The following is a 23,789-nucleotide window of genomic DNA, read 5'->3' as shown; positions in this document are numbered from 1 at the left end:
AAGTAAGCGATTAATTTGGATGTCGAAACGAGATCCACGACTTTTCTATGAATGAGTACTGCATCAGCTCGAACCAGAGACTATTCTTTTAATTATGTGATAATTGATCAAATTTAATACTTGGAAAATAAATAAAGTAAAATGAATGTTGGGGAGGGACAAAACCGTGGGCTTCAAATGCTTTCCCTCCTTTGAAGGATTAAGCAAGATGGGGTGTGAATGAATCATAATGTCAACGCGAGAGAAGTTTTCTTTTTGTTCAATATAAGTAGTGGGTAACTAAAAAAAATCGAATAAAATTCGGCAACTAAGTCAAGTAGACGTTGACGACTTTTTCTATTGACAATTTTATATTTGGACACTTATCGGCTGTTTTAGAAATGGAATAATGACATAAATAATTCTTAAACTTTAGCTCAATGTGCAACATAGTTTCTAAACTTTAACCTAATGTTCAATGTGATCCTTAACTTTTAGTTCAGTCAATGTAGCCTTGGATTTCTGGTATATGTTCTAATTCATGAATTGTATAAAAATATTCAATGTAGTCCTTTCATTAATTAGAGACCAGGGACAATATTGAATATTTTCATTTAATTTATAGATTAAATTGAAAAGTTACCAAAAGTTTAAAGATAATATTGAATAAATTAAAAGTTCAAGAATCGTATCGTGGATTAAGTCAAAGTTTAGGAACTGTTTGTATAATTTTTCCTTTAGAGATCCGCTAACCTGGAAAAGAACAGCTTCTTTTGACAAGGGACGGGAGAACAGGCTTAACAAGCTGCCATGTAGAGTTACACCACCTAAAACTCAGGACAAGCGTTGACACCGGGGGGAAACGGTAGCTATTTTTCTTTAAAATATTAAAGGAGTAAGCATGAGTGCTGTTGCATTATGAGAAAGTCATGAGCTTAATTAACGGAGAAGAAGAAGAAGAAGAAGAAGATGATGATGATGATGATGATGGAGATGTGTAATGACGTTTGACTTTCTATAGAAAATGCTTTCCGTCTGAACTCTCGCCGTTATAAGCACCCCCATCGATCTCTTCTTCTCGCTGATCTATTCTGCGTCCTAGGAATCAAAGTTCGACCTTCTTTCCGATTTCCACTAATCTCCGGTGAGTCGTCAAACTGAGAAAAATGTCAGGATCAGGGGCCCAGGAGCTTGCTCTGGGAACGTTGGAAGTGGACTTGACGTTACCAGAGGACATGCCCGTGATAAGATGCAAGTGCGTTCCGATCGATGATGTGACCGAGGGTGTTCAGCAACTCAAGCCGGATAAGTATGATCTGTTGCGGAAGGTAAAATCTGATAAAATTCTTGGCGGCGGAATAAGTTAGGGTGAAGCTTCGTCTAGGTCTAGTATGGAAACTAAACTATCCTCACATTCCATAACAGAAAGAAGAAAGGTAGGATAGAAATTGTTAATTAGATTTACATGAATGATGTAGGTTGGAGCCGAGTTTGTCGGAACCTTCTTCCTGGTGCTTTGCGCGGTCGCCGGCCCAATCGTGAACCAAAAGTACGATGGAGTAGAGACATTGATCGGGAACGCGGTGTGTGCTGGAGTTGCTGTGACGGTCATAGTTTTCTCGATCGGTCACATATCGGGAGCCCACCTGAACCCGTCGGTGACGATTGCCTTCGCAGTGACCCGGCACTTTCCATGGATCCAAGTGCCTGGCTACGTTGCCGCACAGGTCGGGGGCTCGATGTGCGCTTCCTACGTCCTCAAGGGGGTTTTCCATCCCTTCGCGAACGGCGGGGTCACGGTGCCTTTGGTGAATGTCAGGCAGGCATTTGCTCTCGAATTTCTCGCCACTTTCCTTCTCATGTTTGTGATCGTCGCTGTGGCAACCGACGCTCGTGCGGTACGGCGTCGCCCGTGTCATATATTCGTCCTTCCTCTATCTGTGCTCGTTTCATTCCTTTAATCATGGAAAGCTCCCCAACCATATTCTGGCTGCATTTTACATGATGACAGGTAGGAGATTTAGCAGGTATTGCAATTGGAGCAACGGTGCTGCTTGACATTCTTGTGGCAGGGTAAGAATTGTATTTACTTATTCTTACCTTTTGGAAAAAACATAGAGAAATCTGAGTATGTAATGCCGTGATGATAGGATGTCGACCGGGGCTTCCATGAACCCCGTGAGGACTCTCGGCCCGGCTGTGGCAGCAGGAAATTACAAAGGATTGTGGATGTACATGGTGGCTCCTCCTCTTGGAGCAATAGCTGGCGCTGCAACTTACACGGTCCTGAAGCTTAGAGGTTACGAGGCTGAGCCGCCGCGTCGGAGGAGGATAACCTTCAGATGCTAAGGGTGGTCGGGTCCTCGACGACTCCGAAGCAAGACCCGACTGCTCCACCCGAAATAAACAGCAATTTACTAGGATCCACCTGTGGTAGTTTTGTAGCGGTTAGTGTGGTTTTTTGGGGGACTGACAAAGGGAGTGTACGTGCCTTGAGTTTCCAAAAAGTATCCCAGAGAATGCCACTGTTCATGATCATGTTAGTTCCCTTTGGATGTATAATTTAGTTAGATTACATTTTAGTCCTCGAAGTATGAATTTTCGTGCAATCTGGTCCTCTAATTATTTTTCGTTCAATGTATTTCTTTATCTTTCTCGTCTCGTTGAGGCCTTCGTCGTTAAGCATCATTAGATTATGACAGAGAAACGTTAAAATAACAGAAAGGGAGAAATTAGGGGGGAGAGAGAGAAATAGCAGCAGCTCAATCTCGCTTGAAAGCCGGTGAAGGTCGGAGCCGTACACCTAACCATGGGGTTGGCGGATCGCGGGTAAAAAGCCACAAAGACTTAGAAATCCGGTGAGAAAGTTCTGGACTCTACCCAAGGCCGACCCACTCTGGAGATTTGTGTCCAAGAATTTTATTATAGGCGAAAGTGAACAAAAAATTTAGGTCCAACCTGAAGGCACGAGCCGGGACCGGGGCCACTCAATAGTCACCTCTAGCAGCCACCAGCAGGGCCTAATGACTCCGCTCATTTTCGTTCGAGGATTGCTGTGAGGCGCCTAGGCGTAACACAACTTTCATCTCTTAAAAAATTTGAAGGCAGCTAACGTCCGTAGTTCTGCTCTGAATGGAACTTAGAAAGGGGTGGAGTTTAACAGGTAGGGTCCTTTTCTTGGCAGGTCATCTTTCATTTTCATACTGTTGCTTGGGGCCTCAGCTCTTGGAATGATCATTGGTTATGTCAAAGTCGGATGATCTTTCGTTCCACTTCAAAAGGATTAAAAAATCAAAGGGGGGGAGTAATAAGCAACCTAATTAGTATATGCATTGTGTAAGTGTATGATGCACGATATCACCAGTTACAAGAATAGTGAAATATAAAGAATAGTGATAAAAGGGGAGCTTTTGACAATAAGATTATTCATATGAAGCCAAGACATTAGGGGGACAGATATTTTTTTTGTTTTGTTTTGACAAGCAATGCATATGGATGCGATCTCATGACATGTGTTTGACACAACCTATTCTATGCGATATGGGATAAAACATGAATCACAAAGAAAAACAAAAAATGATATGACATGCCTAACTTTATCTATTGATGCGAATTGCCATGTTTTTATAGTAATTCGATTATTCAACAAGTAGAATCGAAATCAATATGTTTTAGACTGACTCGAGAATTGACATACAGATACGGCATTGACACGCGAACCCAAATTACCAACCCCTCTTACGGCCGGAATTTGCAGGCTGTTCTGAGTTCCTCTTCTCGTTTGTCCCCTGCAAATCCTTTGCCAACCCAAGCAGAGCATCCTCCTTCCATGTTCTGCAAATTCTTATACCCCTGAATCCACCAAAATTCCACACGCACACACAAACAAACATAAAAGTCTTTACTTTTGCTAATGTTTACTAATCTAGTTCGATTAATCAGAGCGCGTTGCCGGTGAATAGTCGCATTCTGCAGGAATCAGACTGAAAAGCTCCCAACTAGCGAAAGCTTTACAATTTGATATTGCTTTTCCTCGCTGTCGTGCCCCTAATGTTGTGATGAAGCAAACGACATTCATTTGGATAGTCGAACTTACTGCATCGAGAAGGTTGATGCGGGCACGGAGTGATCTGCCCCCGCTGTTGCAACCCTACACATACGGCAATATATTAACCGATGAATCCACCTGAAGTTTGTCTTTCTTTTTGTTAACTTCTGATGTTACATTACCAAACAACGAGTTCACTGAACCGGGGGTTGAGAGCTACATGCCACGACCAAGGGATCTCCTTTGTTGCAGACAGCAGCTACTTGGGTCAGAAATTCAGGATTTTATACTCTTCCATCTGGTGAAGAACATGTTAGGCATATTCACTGCATTCTCATTGTGGTTCAATTTGAACTCCTCCGTCTGTCCTGTGTCATTGCACTCGAACCCTCAATTTGTACTGAGATTTCACATTTCTCATCCCAACCCGATTTGAAAAAGATGCCGATACATGAAGGATCAAACCGTCTGTTAACTTCTTTACCAAAAAAAAAAAAAAAATCCGTCTGTTAACTTCTGACGTCACATCTAAGTAGCGTTGGCCGATGATTAGGAGGCCTTTGGCGGTGTATACGTCAACAGTGGCGATATCTTCGGACCTGAAATGACCCAAAAATGAAAAAGAGCGAGAGCCAAGACTTGGGATTAAAGCAATGCGATCGACATTAATTCTGATGAGAACGTGTTTATGTAAATCATCTCGCTTTTTGATGTTTTCCATGAATGAGACTATCGCCACGAGTTCACGATTTGAAAGCACAGATCCTGCTTTGTGAGATCTCAAGCTGTTTCATGATGAGAAGAAGATGATTCTAGAAATTCCAATCCATGAAGTTCGAAAATGATGATCAAGGCAAACTGGCATTTAAAAATGAAGTTCGGCATCAGCATTCCTGTTCAAGCATGTGATTGACTCGGATGTGTCGCGACTTATCTTTTGGAGGAGGGAATAGGTTTAGGGGTATTGCCTAAAAGACGGATCTAAGGCCTATGATTAGGCGCGGGCTCTCTCAAACTCATACCCTGCTTGACAAATGCACGGGAAAGCAAAGAATTAATACTATAGAGAAGACAAATGCTAATGACTAAAGAGAAGCCAAACGCCACATGTCAACATTGTGCACTCAAAGACAATTGTCCCTAAGGACGGTTGAAACCCTAAGGTAAAACCCTAAAGGCTTAGTTAATTTTTTAGCACAACTCTAGAGTTAAGAAACTTCCATTTTTCTTTTTCTTTTTTTGAGAAAAAAAGGTCATAAAATATTTTGCAAAACTTTTCAAAAGAAAATTTGAATTTCGTGACATTTTTCAAATTTTTTTGATTTTTAAATTTTTTAAATTAAAAAAACTCGAATTTTTAATATTTTCTGAATTTTTTTGAATTTTTTTAATGTTCTCTGAAAGTTGTTGAATTTTTTTCGAAATTTTTTTGAAATTTTAATATATTTTTAATATTTAATATTATTATATTCAGGAAAATGGGTTCGGACCGGGTAAACCCAATCCGGCCCGCTGATCCGATACGAGCCCAGGTCCGACCCACGTCGGATAAAAAAAGATTCTTTTTTTTTTCTTCAGTTTAGTTTTTAAAAATATATATATTTTTTCCTTTCTTATTTTTTGATTTTGTCTTTTCTGCTGCTCCATCTTCTGTTATACGACTTCTTCGCCGAAGGTTTCAATCCACTGTTCTTTCTTTCTTTCTGTCTTTTCATTTCCTTTCATCAACTCTTTTTATTTCTTTTTCTTTTCTTCTGCTTTTACTTTTTCTCTACTTCTCCTTCCTCGCGCATTCTCCACAGCCCCGAAGCCATTCTTGTTTGCTATTTCTCCATTTTTCACTTTTTCTGCATTATTCTTTTGCTTTTTCTTTTTTTTTTTGTTTTTTCTATTATTCTTCCTCCCCTTTGGTCTTCTTCCTTCTTCCTCGACGACTCCCCTCTCCTCACCGAACATTCACCCGCAGCTCTCTTGCCTGAACCAGCGCCACCGCTACGACGAGCCCCTCACCGGCCATTGAGGCACCAGAGCCACTGTCCGGGCGTCGGTCGTTCGGTCCGACCGACACCGGTCGCCGCTGACCACTAGATGGCTAGCGATTTCGAGTATTGCCAAAATAAGAACACAAAGCAAAAATGTGCACCGGGGGCCTCGGCGCACGACATACAATGGCTATGGAAACAAAATATAAAAGCGACGAGAGCCGGAGCACGTGTGAGCCGAACGTCCACGAGCCCCGGCCCAGCAAGCGCGAAACAAACGCGAGGAGAGCCGAGCTTTCTTGTTCAGCTTGAGGACGTCGCTGGGAAGGTTGTCGAATGGGTCCCCGCGTGGCTGAGGCGTTGGCTGAGGCTCCCACTCTCTCTGTCTCTCAGTCGCTTGGATCTGTCGCTCCCTGCTTCCCCGATCTCTAGCTCCAGGAACTCCTCCTGCGCCACGAAGAACTCCTGGTCGTAGCCTTCCAGCTTCTTCTCCTCGCTCCCGAACGGCCGCGTCTTTGGGCAGCTCCCCCCGACAGTCCAGTCCCCGTGCTCGAAGTGTGCTGGCGAGAATGTCCTCAAGAACGTGGTGCCGCCGCCGTTGCTGCCGCGTCCGCCGAAGGCGCCAAAGGGAGCAGCGGCGCTCGGAACCTCGCGAGAGCCAGAGCGAGGCTGGGGCTGTGGATGTGGTCGGCGTAGTGTGGTAGAGTGTGGCTGAGTCGCTAGATAAGGCTCTCTTGTTCTCGGCCCTCTAAACTCTCTCTACTTCCCGATCTCTCCTCCTGCTAGCTCTTCATCCTCGGTCTCTCTCTCGATTCTTCTCCTGTTTTCTGCGTTCTGCCCCCCCTCGAGGGTCCTCCTCCGCTCCATTTCTTCTCTCCGCGGGCGCCCGGCCTCCTGTCGTGCCAGCTGCCCTTGCCGGCCTGATCCGCGACCACCAACTCCAGCCGATCGTCCCCTGATTCGGCTGTTCCCCCTGCTCCCCCTTGCTGTTGCTGCTTTTCTTCCTTTTTAGCAGGCGCGCGCGAAGGGCGGCAGTAGGGAGACGACCAGCTCGTGCGCGGGCTGGGCTGAAGGGGAAAAAGGGCTGGGCCGGGCCCAACTCGAGGGAAAGAGAAAAGGAAATGGGCGGGCCGGGCCCAAAGCCGGATCCGGCCCGACCCGACCCGACCCCTAAGGCATTTTTTTAAAATTATTATTATTATTATTTTTATTTTTACGACTAATTTCTAATTTTGTATGTAATTAAGTTTTAAGTAAAATGACGAAATTTAGGTGTCAATAAGATGTCAAAACAATGTTGGTGGCCTTTTTTTTTTTGAATGATTACTTCATCAACTTGAACAAGAGACTGGTTTACCGACCAAAAAACACTAGAGACTGGTTTTAATCTTATAACACTGGTCACTCGTTAATACTTCGAAATAATTCGAAGTCAAATGAAAGGCGGGGAGCGCCGAAACCTGGGTTTAAACGTTCTCTCTCTTCTTCAAATTATCCAAGAGACATACTGTTTCATATCAGCGAAGCTCGAAATGGGACAGCTGGGACGCCTTTGAGTCTCTTTCAAATAGGGCGATCTGGGCGGTTGATGAGTAACTCTTCTTGCCGCATCTCTTGGGGCGTGAATTGCGATGTAACATTAGCAGGATGTGCCAAACTTTTAGAAAAGGAATTTCGTCTCATAAGTTGTATTCTTTTACATCGGATCATGCCGAAGTCTCACTTCTTAAGTTACAGATTTTCCAATAGGAGGCCAAACATTGGAGGAATTTTCAGATATGGTCTATTGATGATGTCCCCAGAACCCAGTCATGTCCTAAGCAAGAGGGTATTTCCCTTTCGTCTTTTCTTTTCCCTTTTCAAATGATGAGTGAGGTTTTCAAGTCCTTGGCAGCCAAGACAAGCTTTAGAGCACTTGATCTTGAGTTCAATTATTCATGCTCAAGTAACTGTAAACTAAACGCGGGTGTCATGGGCTTGCTTATTCTTTCGTTCCTTACTCATGTCGCCCTAAGTACCTCTCTTTCTTTGCTGTTAAGGATGGCAACGCATGACTCATTCAAATTTAAAATATTTTGAATTTGTTAATACTTTTATCATTTAATTATTGTTGTGTCATTATTATAGTTATTATTGTAACGGACTAATTCAATTTGAATTAGTGTATTCTTATCTCATGTAATTATTACCGTAATTATTATTGTAACTGACTAATTCAAAATTAAAAAAAAATTGAATTAGTCCATGTAATTATTGTAACAGCTAGTAGATAAACTCTATAAATACAAATGCTATCCTAAAGTTAAAGGATAAGTGAAACTCATGCTCAAATTTAGAGTCTATTTTTACATGGTATTAGAGCACTAATAAGATCCTTGAAAACACTTTCGCTATTCCTTCTTTTTCTTCTATTTTTCAACTTCTTCTATTCACAATGTCATCTCCCACCTCTACTCTAGTTGTGCAATACCACCTTAGCCTCAAACTTTTTGGTGATAACTTTCTATTGTGGTAAATCCAGCTGTTTTCATTGCTTCGCAGCCAATCCTTAATGCAATACCTTGACGGCACCATTATTTGTCCCACTCCAAATTATTGTTGCACCAAACCCTACATATGATCGATTGATTTGGAAAGACCGACTTGTTCTTAGCTAGATGATATCTTCTCTTCACTTGATGTTCTAACCTATGTAGTTGGATTAACTATCGCGGCCACTGATGTTTGGAAGGCTCTACAAACTGCCTTTGGAACTGTATCGCATACAAGCATTCTTCAACTTCATATGTAACTCTAGAATACATCCAAATGTGATAAATTTGTCTCAACTTATCTCCGCAAGGTAAAGTGCATTTCAAATCAATTATCTGCTGCTAATCGCCCTTTAAGGAATGAAGGACTAAATGCTACCGTCTTCTGTAATCTTGGTTATGACTTTTTTTGACATTATTGTTGCTTTGGCTACAGAACCTGATCCGATAATTTTTCTTGAACTCCATCGATTGCTCCTCATCATAAGCTTTGAATGAAGTCTGGCACGGTGTCTATAGAGGCAAATGTTATCACTTACATCCCTCCATCATCCATCCCTATCACTTAGTCACAATAGATTTCCAATTTTCAACTATCTACCACCCAAAACCTTCAACACTATTGGCAAGGCAACCAACGCAATCATGGAAACCTAGGCAATCGATCCAAAAAAGGAAAGACTGATGCCAAATTTGTCAGAAAAATAACCACACTGCTGCAAGATTAAGGTTTTTGCAGTCTAACAACAGTGCATCTCAACCTACTGTCAATATGGCTAGGATTTTTCCTACTCTATTGCAGCAAGACTGGTTTCTGAATACTGTAACTCACCATGTAATGCCTGACATTGCCAATCTACAGATTTTTGCACCACATAATAGTAATGAATCTCTTCATGTAGGCAATGGAGCAAGTTTAAACATTGATAATGTCGGTTCTTCCACTCTTAAAAACCTTGTTAACAAATCTTTTACTTTCTCATACATCTTTCATGTCCCTACCATTACATGAAATTTGCTTTCTGTACACAATTTTACACATGATAAAAATTGCTTCTTGGAGTTTCATCCATTTCACTTAGTTGTGAAGGATTTGTAGACCAAAACATCACTACTCGAAGGATCGCTTAAGGATGGACTATATTGGTTGCCAAGTCTTTATACTAGATCTCCATCCGCCAACACTATCTTACTTGATACTTCCGCCACTGTCACCACTTGGTACGCTCGAATGGGTCATCCCCAAAAAAGCAAAGTTCGCTCTTTAATTCATTCAAATAATTTGTCATGTTCTATATTTGATTTTAATAAATGTGCTTCCTATTTGTTAGGCAAATCTCATAAAGCACCCCTACCCCCCGTCATAGCATTAGTAAAGCACCTCTCAATTTAATTTTTACTTATGTATGGGGACCTACTCCAATTGATTCTGTTTTCGGTTATAAGTATTTTGTTATATTTGTTGATGATTTTTCCAAAAATGCTTGGTACTATACTATTCAAAGTCGGTCTATGGTCCTTTCCATTTTCAAAAAATTCATGACCATGGTTAAGAAACCATTTGAAAAATCCATCAAAACCGTACAATCTGATTAGGGTGGGGAATATAGAACCTTCAATAAATTTTTTCCAGAAGATAGAATTATGCATCAAGTAGCATGTCCACACACTCACGAGCTGCATGGAGCAGCTGAATGAAAATTTGCCATATTGTTGATACTGGCCTTACATGATTGGTCCATGCATCTTTTTCGTTTAAGTATTGACCTTATGTTTTTGAAACCACAATATACCTTATTAACAAAATGCCCATACCATTTTTAAATAATATCTCACTTTTCAAACACTTTTCCATCAACAATCGGATTACAAGTTTTAAAAAATATTTGGTTGTACTGTTTTCTCTTTATTAAGGCCATATAATTTGCATAAGTTTTCACTACGTTCTACTCAATGTGCATGCTTAGGATATAGTCCATGGTATGTTGGTTACCATTGTTTAGATTACAAAAGTGGACGCATATATATTGCAGGACATGCTAATTTTATTAAAAATATGTTTCCATATGCCATACTTGGTTCACACTCCTTTGAAATAGCCTCATCATCACATGCTTGTTGATGATCTCCATAGCTGGTATATTGTCCCATGCAAACCATGATGTTAATGGTAATATCTTGCCTTCTACCCCACCCTCTAACACCTTCTCACCCACCTTTGAAAAATCATCATCGACATTATTAAATACTAATGCTGCTTAAAAATTTAAAACTTTGGTTTCTAGTCTTTCTAATGTTGGTACAGGTTCTAATGAGGCTCTTTCAAACGTCTCCCCACAGCAGGCTATTGTGATACCTCTGCAACTAATTTATTAAAAACCAAGAACCCATTTAATGCGGCTGCATCAAAACCCAAAACCCAACACTAAATATTCATTGCCAAATGTGCACTTGACTGAAATAAGTTCTACAAAAGAGCCACGATTATTCACCAAGTTAATAAACATGAAAAATGGAGGGATGCAATGCTTGAAGAACTTAATGTTTTGTTGCGTAATGGAACATGGGTTTTGGTTCCACCAAGTCCTGGGCTCCAAATGGGTTTATCGAGTCAAGACACATCCAAATGGCTTTATGGACTAGTACAAAGCGCATTTAATGGCCAAGGGCTACAATCAATAGGGGAATATTGACTAAACGAAAACATTTAGTCTTGTTGGGAAAGTAAGCACCGTCCTTACAGTTATTTCATTGGTTGTGATAAAGAATTGGAAACTCCACAGTTGGATGTTAGCAATGCATTTCTAAATAATAATTTGATGGGAAAAGTATACACCAAGTGCCAAAACTTGGCATGAAGAGACATTTAAGTGCCAAAAGTTAGGAAAGTAACACTTAAGTGCCATCTCCGGCGAATCCCGCCGAAAATCCTATGTGGCAATTTTTTTAAAATTATTTTTCTCATCTATGTGGCTCGTCGGAAAGTTGACTTAGTAAAGAAACTAAAAAACGAGACCATTTTGGCATGGATTTGAATTTTAATATAAAAATTAATTTAATTAAATTATAAAATAAATAAAAAATTAAAAAAGGGGGGGAGGAGGGAGGAGGGATGTAGTTGAGGGCTAAGCCCTTACTGCAGTTGCCTCACCGCTGTCGCCAGGAAGGGCCAGCGACGGCGGGGAGGCGACAAGGGCCCACGAGCCCTTGCCCAAATCTAGGGTGAGGGTAGCAGCCCTCTCCCAAATCCGGCGAGGGCTTGCGGGCCCTCGTCGCCGGTTGGCTGGGGTCGTCGGCCCCCGGCTAAGGCCGGCAACCCCAATTGATGCTCCCCCACCATCACCGACCCTTCCCGGCGACAAAGTGAGGAGGTGGCGGCGGCGGTGGCGAGGGCTCGCCCTTAGGCCGCGTCCCTCCTCCTCCCCCTAAAAAAAACTATTTATTTATTTATTTTATAATTTAATTTAATTAATTTTTAAATGTTTTAAATAAATTTAATTTAATTAAATTTTATATTAATTATTTACCACGTCAAAGACAAAATGACGTCATTTGTGCATTTTCTAGCTACGTCAGCATGCAAAACGACATCATTATGCACTTACCTCGCCGGAAAATCACCACCTCAGCATTTTGGTCGGATTGGCATTTAAGGCCCCGTTTGTTTGTGTTTTTAAACACTTTTTCTGTTTTTTTGTTCCCTGGAACAAAAAGAAACAGAAACAAGAAACACAAATTTTGTGTTTCTTGTTTTGAAACACTTTTGAGAAACACTTATTTTGTTTTTTGTTTTTCTCTTATTTTCTTGTTCTTTTTCTTTTGGCCGGTCGCCGGCCTCGGCCATGGCCGGCGACCGGCCGACGACGGCCGGCGGCCTCGCCCGCCACGGCGAGGCTCGCTGGCCCCGGCGAGGCCGAGGCTCGCCGTAGCCTCGAGCCTCGGCCTCGCCGAGCCACCGCCCGCGACGCCGACTGCGGTGGCTCGGCGAGGCTCGCGGCCACGGCGAGGTCGGCCTCGCCGGATCTGGGCGAGCTCGAGCTCGCCCAGCCATGGCGAGCCGACCTCGCGCCGGCCCGGGCGACCTCGATCTCGCCTAGATCCGGTGAGGCCGACCTTGCCCGGCCAGCCGGCGAGCCTCGGCCTCGCCCGGCGGTGGCTCGGCGAGGCCGCGCCTCGCCCGCCGCGGGCGAGCTCGGCCTCGCCGGATCAAGGCGAGGCCGACCTCGCGCCGGCTCGGGCGAGCTCGATCTCGCCCGGATCCGGCGAGGCCGAGCTTGCCTGGCGGCCGGCGAGCCTCGGCCTCGCCGGATCTGGGGCGAGTCGGCGTCGCCCGCGGTGGCCGGCGAGGCCGCGCCTCGCCACCGCTAGGCGAGCTCGGCCTCGCCGGGCTGTCGCCGACCAAGGCCTTGGCCGGCGACCGGCTAAAAGAAGAAAAAAATGAAAAAGAAAAAAAGAAAAAAAGGAAAAATAAGAAAAAAATAGAAAAATAAAAGAAATAAAAAATTATCCAAATTTACCAAACATGTTTCTGTTTAATTTTTATTCTTGGAACAAGTTTACTAAATGCGTTGTTTTGTTCAAAAATTGTTCCTCGGAACAGAAACACTTTTTTCTATTTCTGTTCCCTGGAACAATTTTTAAACAGAAACGCAAACAAACGCACCATAAGTGATTCATTTTGCTCCGATTTTGGCACTTAAGTGTCCCTCTATGCCAAATTTTGGCACTCTAAGTGTCTGGCACTCTAATTTGATTGAAAAAGTTTACATGGTCCAGTCTCAAGGCTTCATTGATAAAGAAAGGCCAAACCACATATGCAAGTCACAGAATTCCTTATACGGATTGAAACAAGTACCGCAGGCTTGATTCCACTGATTGAGCATCTTTTTAGAATTCCTAAGACTTATCGGATCAAAAATTGATACTTCCCTCTTTATACTAAATTGGCCCAATTTCTCTGCTTACATGCTCATCTATGTTGATAACATTATTATTACATGGTCTAATCCACCATTTAGTGAAGACACCAATTGCTTAAATAAGGAGTTTTCCATACGAGACTTGAACGAATTTACTTCCTGGGAATTGAAGTGGTTAAACATCCATCAGGATTCCTCTTATCACAACGGAAGTGCCACGCCCCGAACCTCGAGCGCGTGCCCATCCCTCAGTGGTCGACTAAATTTGCAACGTCCTAGGATGCATCGCCGACTCATTCATTTTAATGCACATGTGGAAGCGAACGATAACCCCTAACATAACTAATACGGGATAGAAAAGCAGGAAACAATTTCACAACCAAAATACTTTTATAAACAAATGGGTTTAGGTACAAAAAGATCGGTCCCAAAAGAAGTTGTCCTACGACCTACTCGTTTGACACATTTGCTGATCCTTCGGACTCCATTTCAACAGGCTCCGGGGCTTCGGGTCCTCCATCTAAGGACCTGAAAAGTTAAGACCATGACGGGGTGAGACAATGTCTCAGCAAGTTCACCCCCTAAACCTCGACTAGGAAGGAAATACGCCTAAAAGCAATCTATACACAGAAAACAGAGGACTTACCTCGCCTCAGTTCCCTCCTGCACGTCAGTACACTTCATAACACATATGTATATAATAAATGTACACACCAATTGGAACGTCTCACACACTCTCAATTAAATACATGGGTCTTGATTATAGGGCCAAATCGTTATGAAATGTCCCATTCCGTGCCACACAATTTTGTCCAATAATCCGGCGTGTCTAACTCAATCAATCATGCGTTCCAATTTTAATCACGGCCCAATGGGCACGGCCTACTCGAAGTTCGACAGTTAATCATGGCCCAATGGGCACGGCTTACTTGAAGTTCAGCGGTCTTCTGGCGTAGCCAAGCGTTGACTCCAAAATTTCATAATTTTGGAATAAATACTTAAAATTCACACTCACCACTCAATTGCACTCAATTGCATAAATTACCATCCAATTGCACAGTTAAGCAATCAATATCACATATTCCCCATCAATGGCCATCATTTGCCATGACCATAAACCATTACCATAGCACAACCATTCACATCTCATCACGCACAAGTTCTAGGCATATCACAGGTCAACCACATCACCAAATATGTAATTTCTAACAAGCAAAGCATCAAGAACAATCATGAACTACTACCGGTCCTAATCAGTAGAAATAGTCCACTCGTGCGTCTTCGATTTTAAATCCAGAAATCTAATCAACCGAGTTCGGAAAATTCTCAAATTTGAATATGTTATAAAGGACACATAAACGAACATTTTTTATGAAGACACCTTAACCCAGATCCTTCTAGATTCGGCCCAATAAGGGCGTGTTTGGTAACGATTCTGTTTACGGGAGTAGATTCTGATCAGAAATGATTCTTTTTTATTCTGTTCCCGGGAACAGATTCTAAGCATTTTAAGTCATTTGGTAATTGTCCAAAATTTCTAATTCTGGAATAGAATTGTGTTTGGTACCGTACTCATTGATTTTATTTCAAATCAATTTCTTTTAATTTTTAAATAATTTTTATACTTTTTCCTTTTTTTTTTTTTTTCTTTTTTTCCTTTTTTTTTTTCTTTTCTTTTTCTCCTATTCTTCTTCTTTTTCAGGCTGGTCGCCGAATCGGCAATCGGCTAGACGAGGGCCGGTGACCTCACCGGAGCGTCGCCGGCCCTCGGCGAGGCTGGGCGAGGCTCGCCCAACCCTCGCCCGGCCCGGGCGAGGCTCGGCCTCGCCAGATTTGGTGAGGCCAAGCCTCGTCGGTGGTTAGGTCGGCCTCGTTGGGGCTAGGCGAGGCCTGCCTGGCCACCGGTGGGGTTGGGCGAGCCTCGCCGGGGTTGGGCGAGGCCCACTTGGCCACCGGTGAGGCTTGCCCAGCCCCGCTGAGCCTTGCCGGTGGCTGGGCTTGCCTCCGGCGAGCTCGACGAACCTCGCCCTGGCTTGGCGTGTGACGTCCTAATTTTCTAATTCTGTTTTCAATTGAATAAGTCGGGCATTTCATCTTCGCGCATATAACTCTTTTCTCTGAGTTGGCCAGTCACGAGATAATTAGTCTATCCGGTGAAGCCGTTAAGGAATCTAAACGTAATAGATTTGAGAATTTGACCAGGAAACAATTGCTCGACTGTACTAATCTGCAAAGGTCATTACGGTACAGACTGATTAGAGACCGGAGATAGGTTGACTCGACAAAGGCATGTAATTCAGTGTGGGTGATTCCACCTAATTGCACAATTCTTGTTGATCGGCACTAGATCGATTTCTCTGTTGTTTTGGTACCCTATGTCTGTATTTGAAATCTCGAGATTTTTACGACAACCGAGAGTCGACAATGTGTCGAAGATGCACTTTGTGGTTCGAAAACAATCGACCACAGGTCAATTGCACGAAAAGTTCCTAAAAGCTACCCTGTAGATTAGGACGAGCTAAAATCGTGCAAGATTAAAATTAATTGTGAAATTGAACCCGATTACAGCAATTGGAAGTTTTTCAAGTCACAAATCATTTTAGGAACGTCGACTCATCCTCTGAAGATTTTTCTACAAATTGAGTTTTTCGGTGAAAAAAAATCAAGAATTGACGGAATTGGATCAGGAAAGTTGGAAGACCGTTCTGGAGCGCACTTTTGGCATCCAAGATGGATTTATTGGCATGAAAAAATGTGAATTTAAGTGTGGTTACATTGTATGAATTTATGAACTTCAAATTGAATTGATTGGTTTAGGAATTGAATGAATTTGATGTACAAAGTTACAAAATTCGTATGCCATGGGGGGAGGGACATTTTGCACCCATTGGCAAGCTTGTGAAGGAAGCTTGAGGAGAGAGAATGGCTGAGGTCATGTGATGTCATGGTGGGGGCAAAGCCAAGGAGTTTTGGACAAGTGTTGAGCTTTAAAGAGCCCAAGGACACCCCCCTCTTCAGCATACCATCTTCTTCCCTAAATGGTGGCTTTCTCCATTGTTGAAGAAGAGAGAGAGCTTGGAAAACTAGAGAAACCACAGCTCCATCCCCCTCCTTCGTCGCACGCACGCAAAGCCACCGTCGGACCCCATTTCCTCCTCTGTTTTCACTTCTTCTAGTTTCTGCTCTAGCCGACCTTTTGCCAAAGATCCGAGTAAAAAGTCAACTTTCCGGATGAATCAGCGAACGAGCCACCCATTGCCGTGATGAGGACATCTAGAACGTTCCAACAAGCCCGATCTTGCCCCGAACAGAGCCGCCGTTAGTCCTGTACGGCCGCCGGAGTCCGCTGCTCGCCGGACCGTCTGGAGGCTGCCTGCCTGCACTATTTCACGTTTTCTTGTTGTTTCGCCCCATTCCGACCCTTTCTTTGCCCATCCCAACCTCCAACAAGATCCCCAAGACCCCCGAGAGCTACTGGTTGCCAACCACCCGCTCGCCGGAGCTCTGATCGGCCCGTTTTCGCTATTGAAGCCGCTGGTTTCCTCTCTGCAGTTCAGCCAAGAACAGAGGCGGAAACCAACAAGGTTTTGGAGACTTCAAGGCCCGTTTCCGAGCCCTTCCCGGCCTCGCTTGGTGTCGCTACAAGCTTGATTGTTGCTCGCCTCACCGTCGCCGTCGCCATTGCCGTGGACTCACTGGAACGCAAATCCGATGAGTTTACTCACTAATCTTCGCTTAGGAGGTTAATTATGCTTAAGGGGTGTTTAGATTAGTCTAAGTATGTTTAGGTGGTTAGATTAGTTTAGTTAAATGTTAATTAGAATATGTGCATGATTAGATTAAGGGTTGGATTAATTAGTCTAATTATGTAATTAGATTAATGTTAATCATGCTTAGACTTTAATTAATTATTTTAATTACTTAATTATTTATTTAAATTAAATACTATTAAACATTATTTAAATTATATTATTTATTATTTAAATTAAAAATAATTTTCGGAATTTATTTAATTATTAATTAATTAATATTTTTCGGAAATTATACCGGGAGAGCCGCTCGATAGAATTTTGAGCTGATCGCAGTGATGTGTTTGGTTTTTGTAATTGAATGTTGTTTTGTGAAGTTGAGTGATGATTTGTGTATTTGCGTGGTAGTTGTGAATTAGTTGAATTATGCAACTAAATGCTGGATTGTACAATTGATTGGGAAATTGTCGTGTGAGACTGTATTCTAAATCAAGAGAACCACGGAGTATGGTTATGCCGAGTGGGGCCATGATGCCACTAAGTCTAAATATACCGAGTGGGGCCGTGATACCACTAAGTCTAAGATTGTCGAGTGGGGCCGTGATTCCACTAAGTCTAAATTATGCCAGTGGGGCCGTGATGACCACATAACCTAGATTATGCCTGTAGGGCCGTGAATAAGAATCGAGATTGAATAATCGAAATGACCGTGAGCTGGTCTCGATGACATCTAATCGACCGAGTCGATTGATCGATGATTCGATCTGAATTCTTGATTGATGTGATGATGTGATTCGATGATTGTCTATTGAATTGTACTAACGTGCATGAAAGAACTGAGGCAAGGTAAGTCCTCTGTGTTGTGTGACTAGGCCACCTCTGAGTGTATTTCCTTCCTAATAGGGGTTTAGGGGGTGAACTTGCTGAGACAATGTCTCACCCCGTTGTTGGCTTATCTTTTCAGGTCCATAGATGATGGTTATGGAGGACCGAAGCCTTGGAGTCTGTGGAGGCGGAGTTTTGAAGGATTAGCATATGTGTCCGACTAGTAGGTCATAGGACAACTTCTTTTTGAGGGCCGACCTGTTGTAGCCTTTTGACTAGACTCGTTTTATAACTAAACCCTGTTGTTTATGAAAGTTGGCTTTTGTGAAATGTTGCCCTACTTTTCTATCCTAGGCTGTTTGTTGTCAAGGGTTTTGTATTCGCTTCTGCATGCATATTAATAATGAATGGGTCGGCGACGCGTCCTAGGAACGTCGAAATTCGTATCGACCATAGAGGGATGTGTGCGCGCTCGAGGTTCGGGGCGTGGCATGGCGAGCCTTCGGCGAGCTTGTCAGACTAGTTGCCGACGACAGGCAGTGGCAGACAGTGGCGAACGGCAACAGAGGAGGGGAGAGAAGGGTTCCACTTTTTTTTTATTCTTTTTCTTGTTCCCGGAACAAGAATCATTTTTTTTTATTCTTGATTCTATTCTAAATCTGTTCCCAGGAACAAAAATTTTACCAAACGTGATTTTGTTCCAAAACTACTCCTATGAACAAAAAATTAGAATCGGGTATCATTTGGTACATTGCCAAACAACCCCTAAATCGCTCAATCTAGCACAGAAACTGTGTCCGTTTCCAGAAAGTCCATTTCCCGAAATCAGTTTGGTTTGAGACCTAAAACTTGTCCATTTGATCTGAAATTTGACTATGTTAAACTAGAAGATGTGAAAAACAACTTTTGTGAAGAAATCATTTTGAAATTCGAACCCTAAGAGTTGATAAAAATCCCTTGAATCTCAAAAGGTCACAAATTCCAGCACAGTCCGAGATTCTGTTTGCAAATGACGGAGCTGAAATCTCATACTTTGAAATCTCTAAAAATCGTGAGTATAATATATGTTATAGATGAAGATGTCTAAAACATTTCTCAAGGGAAGTTGACTTCAAATTCGTAACCCATTTCGATCTACAAAAATGGTAAATGGCCAGGGTCTAGAGATCAGAATTGAAGAACGTCCACTGAATTGGACTAATCCATCCTCAATGGTGCTAATCTCACTAATTAGATATACACTAATCCATTCTAAGGCTAATCTAACCATTCTATATTATCACTAATCCATACTTAAGCTAATCTAATTAACCCTTAAGCATAATTAGCATCCTAAGTAAGGTTTAGTAAATAAACTCACTTGTTAAGCGGGCCGGAGACACAGATGCGACGGTGACGACGAAGGCTACATACGAGGACCTCAACCATAACGATCCAAAGCAGTCCCAAGCTCAAAACAGCAACAACAACCTCTACTTCTCATTGCAACTCTGGAAATCGAACAATAGAGGAGGAAAATGAGTTGGATGGGTTGATCGGAGCTTTGGTGAGGGGTTGGCCGGCGACCGGCAGCACCTAGGGGTCGAGGGGGACCTGCTGGTGGCTAGGCTGGGTAGAGGCTTGGTCAAAAAGGGAAGAAAAATGCTGAAACGGGCGAAACAGATGAAACAGTGCAGGCGGGCAGGCGAATCGACGGACTGGCGAGTGGCTTCTTTCGGCCGGTCGGTGGGTCAGCCGGCGGCTCCGTTCGACGAGCAGTCGCCTCCTTCCGTACGAATTGGATGTCCTGAGCAGGATGGTGGGAGGCATGGGGGCTGATTCGCATGAGAAGGCAACTATTAACTCCTGTTTTTAGAGAAAGGTCAGCTGGCGCAGAAGCAAGAAGAAAGGAAAACAGGGGAGAGAAGGCTGTGAATTTTCTTGGGGCTGAAGAAGGGATAGAGAGAGATGTGAGGGCTGGTTTCTTTGGTTCTCTCTAGCTCTCAAATGCCTCAATAATGGATAAAGTGAGGCCAAGGGAAGAAGAAGAAGATGGTCACTCAAGGGGGACCACCATTTGGCCTCAAAAGTCCATGCCTTCTATCCATTTTACTCATTGCATGCCCCCACCACTCTTGGATGTCATCCTCAGCCAATTTGCAGCCCTCAACCTTCCTTAGCAAGCCATCCAAGTGGTCCAAAAGTTGCTCCCCACAAGGCCTACGAATTTAGAACATTTGGCCATCCAATTTCATTCAATTCCTCTCCAATTAGACCTAAATTGGAGTCCATAAATCCAACCAAAATGCCATCGTCCCTCTCATGAATTTTCCTCGTCAATTTGTCCAACTTGAATCCCAAAAACGTGACTAAAAACGGTCCATTGAATTTTCCGGTCCAAAACGGCCCTACTTTGAATTTCCGCCAAAAATCCCGGTTTGCAGAAAAATCTTCGGAAAGTGAGTCGACGGTCCTAAAATGAATCGCGACATGGCAGAACTTTCAATTTCTGAAATCGGGTTTAAATTCGCAGTTAATTTCAATCTGGTGCGATTTTAGCGTGACCTAGTCTACCGGTTAGCTTTTAGAAATTTTTGGTGCAATTGACTCGTGGTCGATTATTTTCGAGCCACTTTGTACATCTTTGACTCATTGGTGACTTTCGATTTTCGTGAAAATCTCGAGATTTCAAATACGGACACAGGATACAGAAATGACAGAAAAATCAGTCTAGTGTCGTTCAACGAGAATTTTGCAATCAGGTGATTCTAATCACATATCTTAGTTGAATCGATCTATCTCTGATCTTTGATCGATTGTGACAGTGCCATAATGACCTTTGCAGATTAGCACGGTCGAGCAGTCAGTTTCTAGTCGAATTCTCAAGTCTGTTGCGTTAAAATCCCTTAACGGCTTCACTTGATAGATTAGTTATCCCGTGAGTGATCAGTTCAGGGAAAAGAACTATAGGTGCGTCGATGAAAAGCCCGACTTATTCAATTGAAAACAGAACCTGAAATCTAGGATGTCACAGAAAGTATGTTACAAATCTTCTTCGCCGAACCAGAATGGACGGTGTTAAACCGGTTCACACACCCATGGCTACAAATACTAGTTTAATCAATTAGGGTGAGTGACTTGAAGATGCCAGTTTGTACAGGAGCATCGTAGGAGCTCTTTATTAGGCCACCCTAACTCGGCTAGATATCTCTTATGCGGTACACAAAGTTTGCTAGTTCTTGAAAGAACCAATAGAAGACCACTGGAGTACAGTGAAAAGGATTCTATGCTACTTAAAGGAAATTGTTTTGCATGGATTACTCGTTAGTTCTCAATCCACCATAGAACTCCACACATACAGTGATGTGGATTGGCTTGGTTGCCCCATTGATAGACGCTCAACAGGAGGTTATGTAGTTTATATGGGTCAAAATCTGATTTCTTTGTCAGCCAAAAAGTAGCATACCATTGCACATTCCTTAAACGAATTTGAGTATCAAGCATTGGTAAACGCCACGGCAGAAATGGTATGGCTACAATCACTATTATAAGAATTGGGCATCTCTCAATTAAAACCCTCTATCCTTTGGTGGAACAACCTAGGGGCAACATATCTTACGGTGAATCCACTTTTTCTTGCTAGAACAAAGCATGTCGAGATGGATTTTCACTTTGTCCGCCATGTAGTGTCATAACGCAAACTTGAGGTTTGCTTCATATTCACATGTGACCAAATCGCGGATATCTTCATTAAGCCTCTTACACAGTGTTGCCATGATATGCTCAAATTCAAGTTGAAGATCATCCAGAAGACCCCCTTCAACTTGCGGGGGCTTGTCAAGGATAGTAATGCATGACTCGTTTAAATTCAAAATATTTTGAATTTGTTAATGCTTTAATCATCTAATTGTTACTATAGTTGTCACTATAACGGACTAATTGAAAATATTTGAATTAATCCATTCTTATCTCATATCATTATTACCATAGTTATTACTGTAACGGACTAATTCAAAATTCAAAATATTTTGACTTAGTCCATTTAATTATTGTAATAGCTAGTGGATAAACTCTATAAATACAAATGCTACCCTGGAATTAGAGAATAAGTGAAACTCATGCTCAAACTCAAAGTCTATTTTTACATTTGTGATGAATGGTAGCTAGCTAGTTTCAAATGATGGCAAACACAATGAAAATCCCTCGAGAATTGCATGTCACAAACCCTGGTGGTGGCATTGGCAGCGATGTTGATGTGATGAGCCACGAAGTCACGACACGTAGATGGAGGTCGACAATGATGGCATCTGTATGCAGTGTGCAGGGCACCATGGAGGCGGCCATGAAGAGAAGGGCATATTCAAAACGAAAAATGGAAAAGGAAAAGGAAAGGAAAGAAAAGAGCTTTAACTTTACCCCCTAATTGTAGAGGATCTCTCTATTCTATGTATTTCTATATGTTAAAAACTTGGGTAGTTTGTCTTTCTCAGTTTATGTTCTGTGAAGTCTGAGTTACGGAGTTCTTCCTCGGTCTCTTTTATAAATCAATGGTCGAGAATGCTTGAGACGTTTAGAGAAGAAACTGGTGGATAGAAAGATCTCCCACTCCCCTTTATACATGATTGTGCTAGACGTCGATACAACGGTTTTCATATACATTAAGTTATTAGTTAGCTATAGAAACTAAAAGAGATCTGCAGAAAGCTGGGGCAAGCGCGAATTGTCAAAACTACAGACAATGAGGATGTATGTTTGGTGCCTTTTCAACATGCATGGATGACTGGCACCAATATGCATTGACAATGTCAGGCAAGCGTTGATGTCGCTTGTTATCGTGAACTTGAAGGAGTATGCAATCGATTATAGCAATTTTTTAATTTGGCCCAGGTGGCGGTGCGCGGGGAGGAGGGATGGCGGTGCGTCCGCGCCTCAGTCCCCAGACGTGCGCAGGGAGAGGGCGTGTCTCCTGTCCCACATTGCTTAGGGGGGAGTCCTGGGCTAATTTATAAGGCTTGGGTTTTCTAACCTGTGTAATGCATTTTAAAGTCGTGAGGGCCGAAGGCCCAAATTAGACAATATTACATAGTGGGAAGCCCGGGTCCTTATAGTTTTAGCCAAACCCCACTTCTAAATAGTAAGTATAATTCAATCGTTCACATAAACATGCTTTCTTTCTGTCCTTGTTGTGCTTGATAGATCAGTTTGAACAAGTCACAAAACCTAATTAGCGTAAATTTGTTCGATTGATACCATTTGATTTTGGATTTGAAATAGTGGTAATTATCCATCATAAGCTAATCATGTGGTTGATGAATGTAAGTTCTCTTACAATATGCATGATAAATTTTGTAAGCAAATCATGTCGTTAGTGAGATAAACATTGAAAGCTTAAATTTTTTTTGTCTATCCTATTATAACTCTTAACTTATCTTTAGACTTTTGTCTTGCCTCTTTGCAGTGTGTGGAAGTCGAACTCCATACGCGAAACTAAATGTCTCTACATCTAGCCCTCCTACAAGGTGGGGAATTGAGCTCCTCACCTCTTTTTTTTCCATGTGGAAAGGGTGGCCATTGGGCCATTGGTTATTGAAAACTTAATATGATAATCACGTTTTAATGGGTTTATTACTACTTCGAAGGAATGAACCTAAATGCAATGCGCTTCTAAACATTCCTAATAATTTGAAGAACATGGTTAACAAGCCAACACAAATACTCCGTGTAAATAAATACAAGTTTTCTTTTACGCTTGTAAATTTCGATAAGTGTCGACACAA

At 42.4% G+C, this 23,789-nt stretch overlaps 1 protein-coding gene and 1 pseudogene across 1 annotated transcript; one reads left to right on the top strand and one right to left on the bottom strand.

Moving 5' to 3' along the window:
* The first annotated feature begins 1,020 nt into the window (after positions 1 to 1,020).
* LOC104444167 (probable aquaporin NIP5-1) lies at positions 1,021 to 2,599 on the top strand. Its single transcript, XM_010057795.3, has 4 exons — positions 1,021 to 1,307; positions 1,458 to 1,877; positions 1,991 to 2,052; positions 2,130 to 2,599. The coding sequence occupies exons 1-4, from the start codon at positions 1,146 to 1,148 to the stop codon at positions 2,326 to 2,328; spliced, it is 843 nt and encodes a 280-aa protein (XP_010056097.2). The 5' UTR covers positions 1,021 to 1,145; the 3' UTR covers positions 2,329 to 2,599.
* Positions 2,600 to 3,717: 1,118 nt separating this feature from the next.
* LOC104446187 overlaps positions 3,718 to 23,789 on the bottom strand; it is a 33,855-nt pseudogene continuing 13,783 nt past the window's right edge.

Source organism: Eucalyptus grandis, chromosome 5 (assembly GCF_016545825.1).
Source record: "Eucalyptus grandis isolate ANBG69807.140 chromosome 5, ASM1654582v1, whole genome shotgun sequence".
Lineage (NCBI taxonomy): Eukaryota > Viridiplantae > Streptophyta > Magnoliopsida > Myrtales > Myrtaceae > Eucalyptus > Eucalyptus grandis.
The sequence above is the reverse complement of the archived record's forward strand: the minus strand, read 5'-3'. Positions and strand labels throughout refer to the sequence as shown.

Excerpts from the sequence above, each read along its gene's own strand:
- LOC104444167 (XM_010057795.3), top strand. The coding sequence starts at position 1,146 with ATGTCAGGATCAGGGGCCCAGGAGCTTGCTCTGGGAACGTTGGAAGTG. Across the intron at positions 1,308-1,457 it reads AGTATGATCTGTTGCGGAAG|GTTGGAGCCGAGTTTGTCGG; the intron begins GTAAAATCTGAT and ends TGAATGATGTAG. Across the intron at positions 1,878-1,990 it reads TGGCAACCGACGCTCGTGCG|GTAGGAGATTTAGCAGGTAT; the intron begins GTACGGCGTCGC and ends ACATGATGACAG.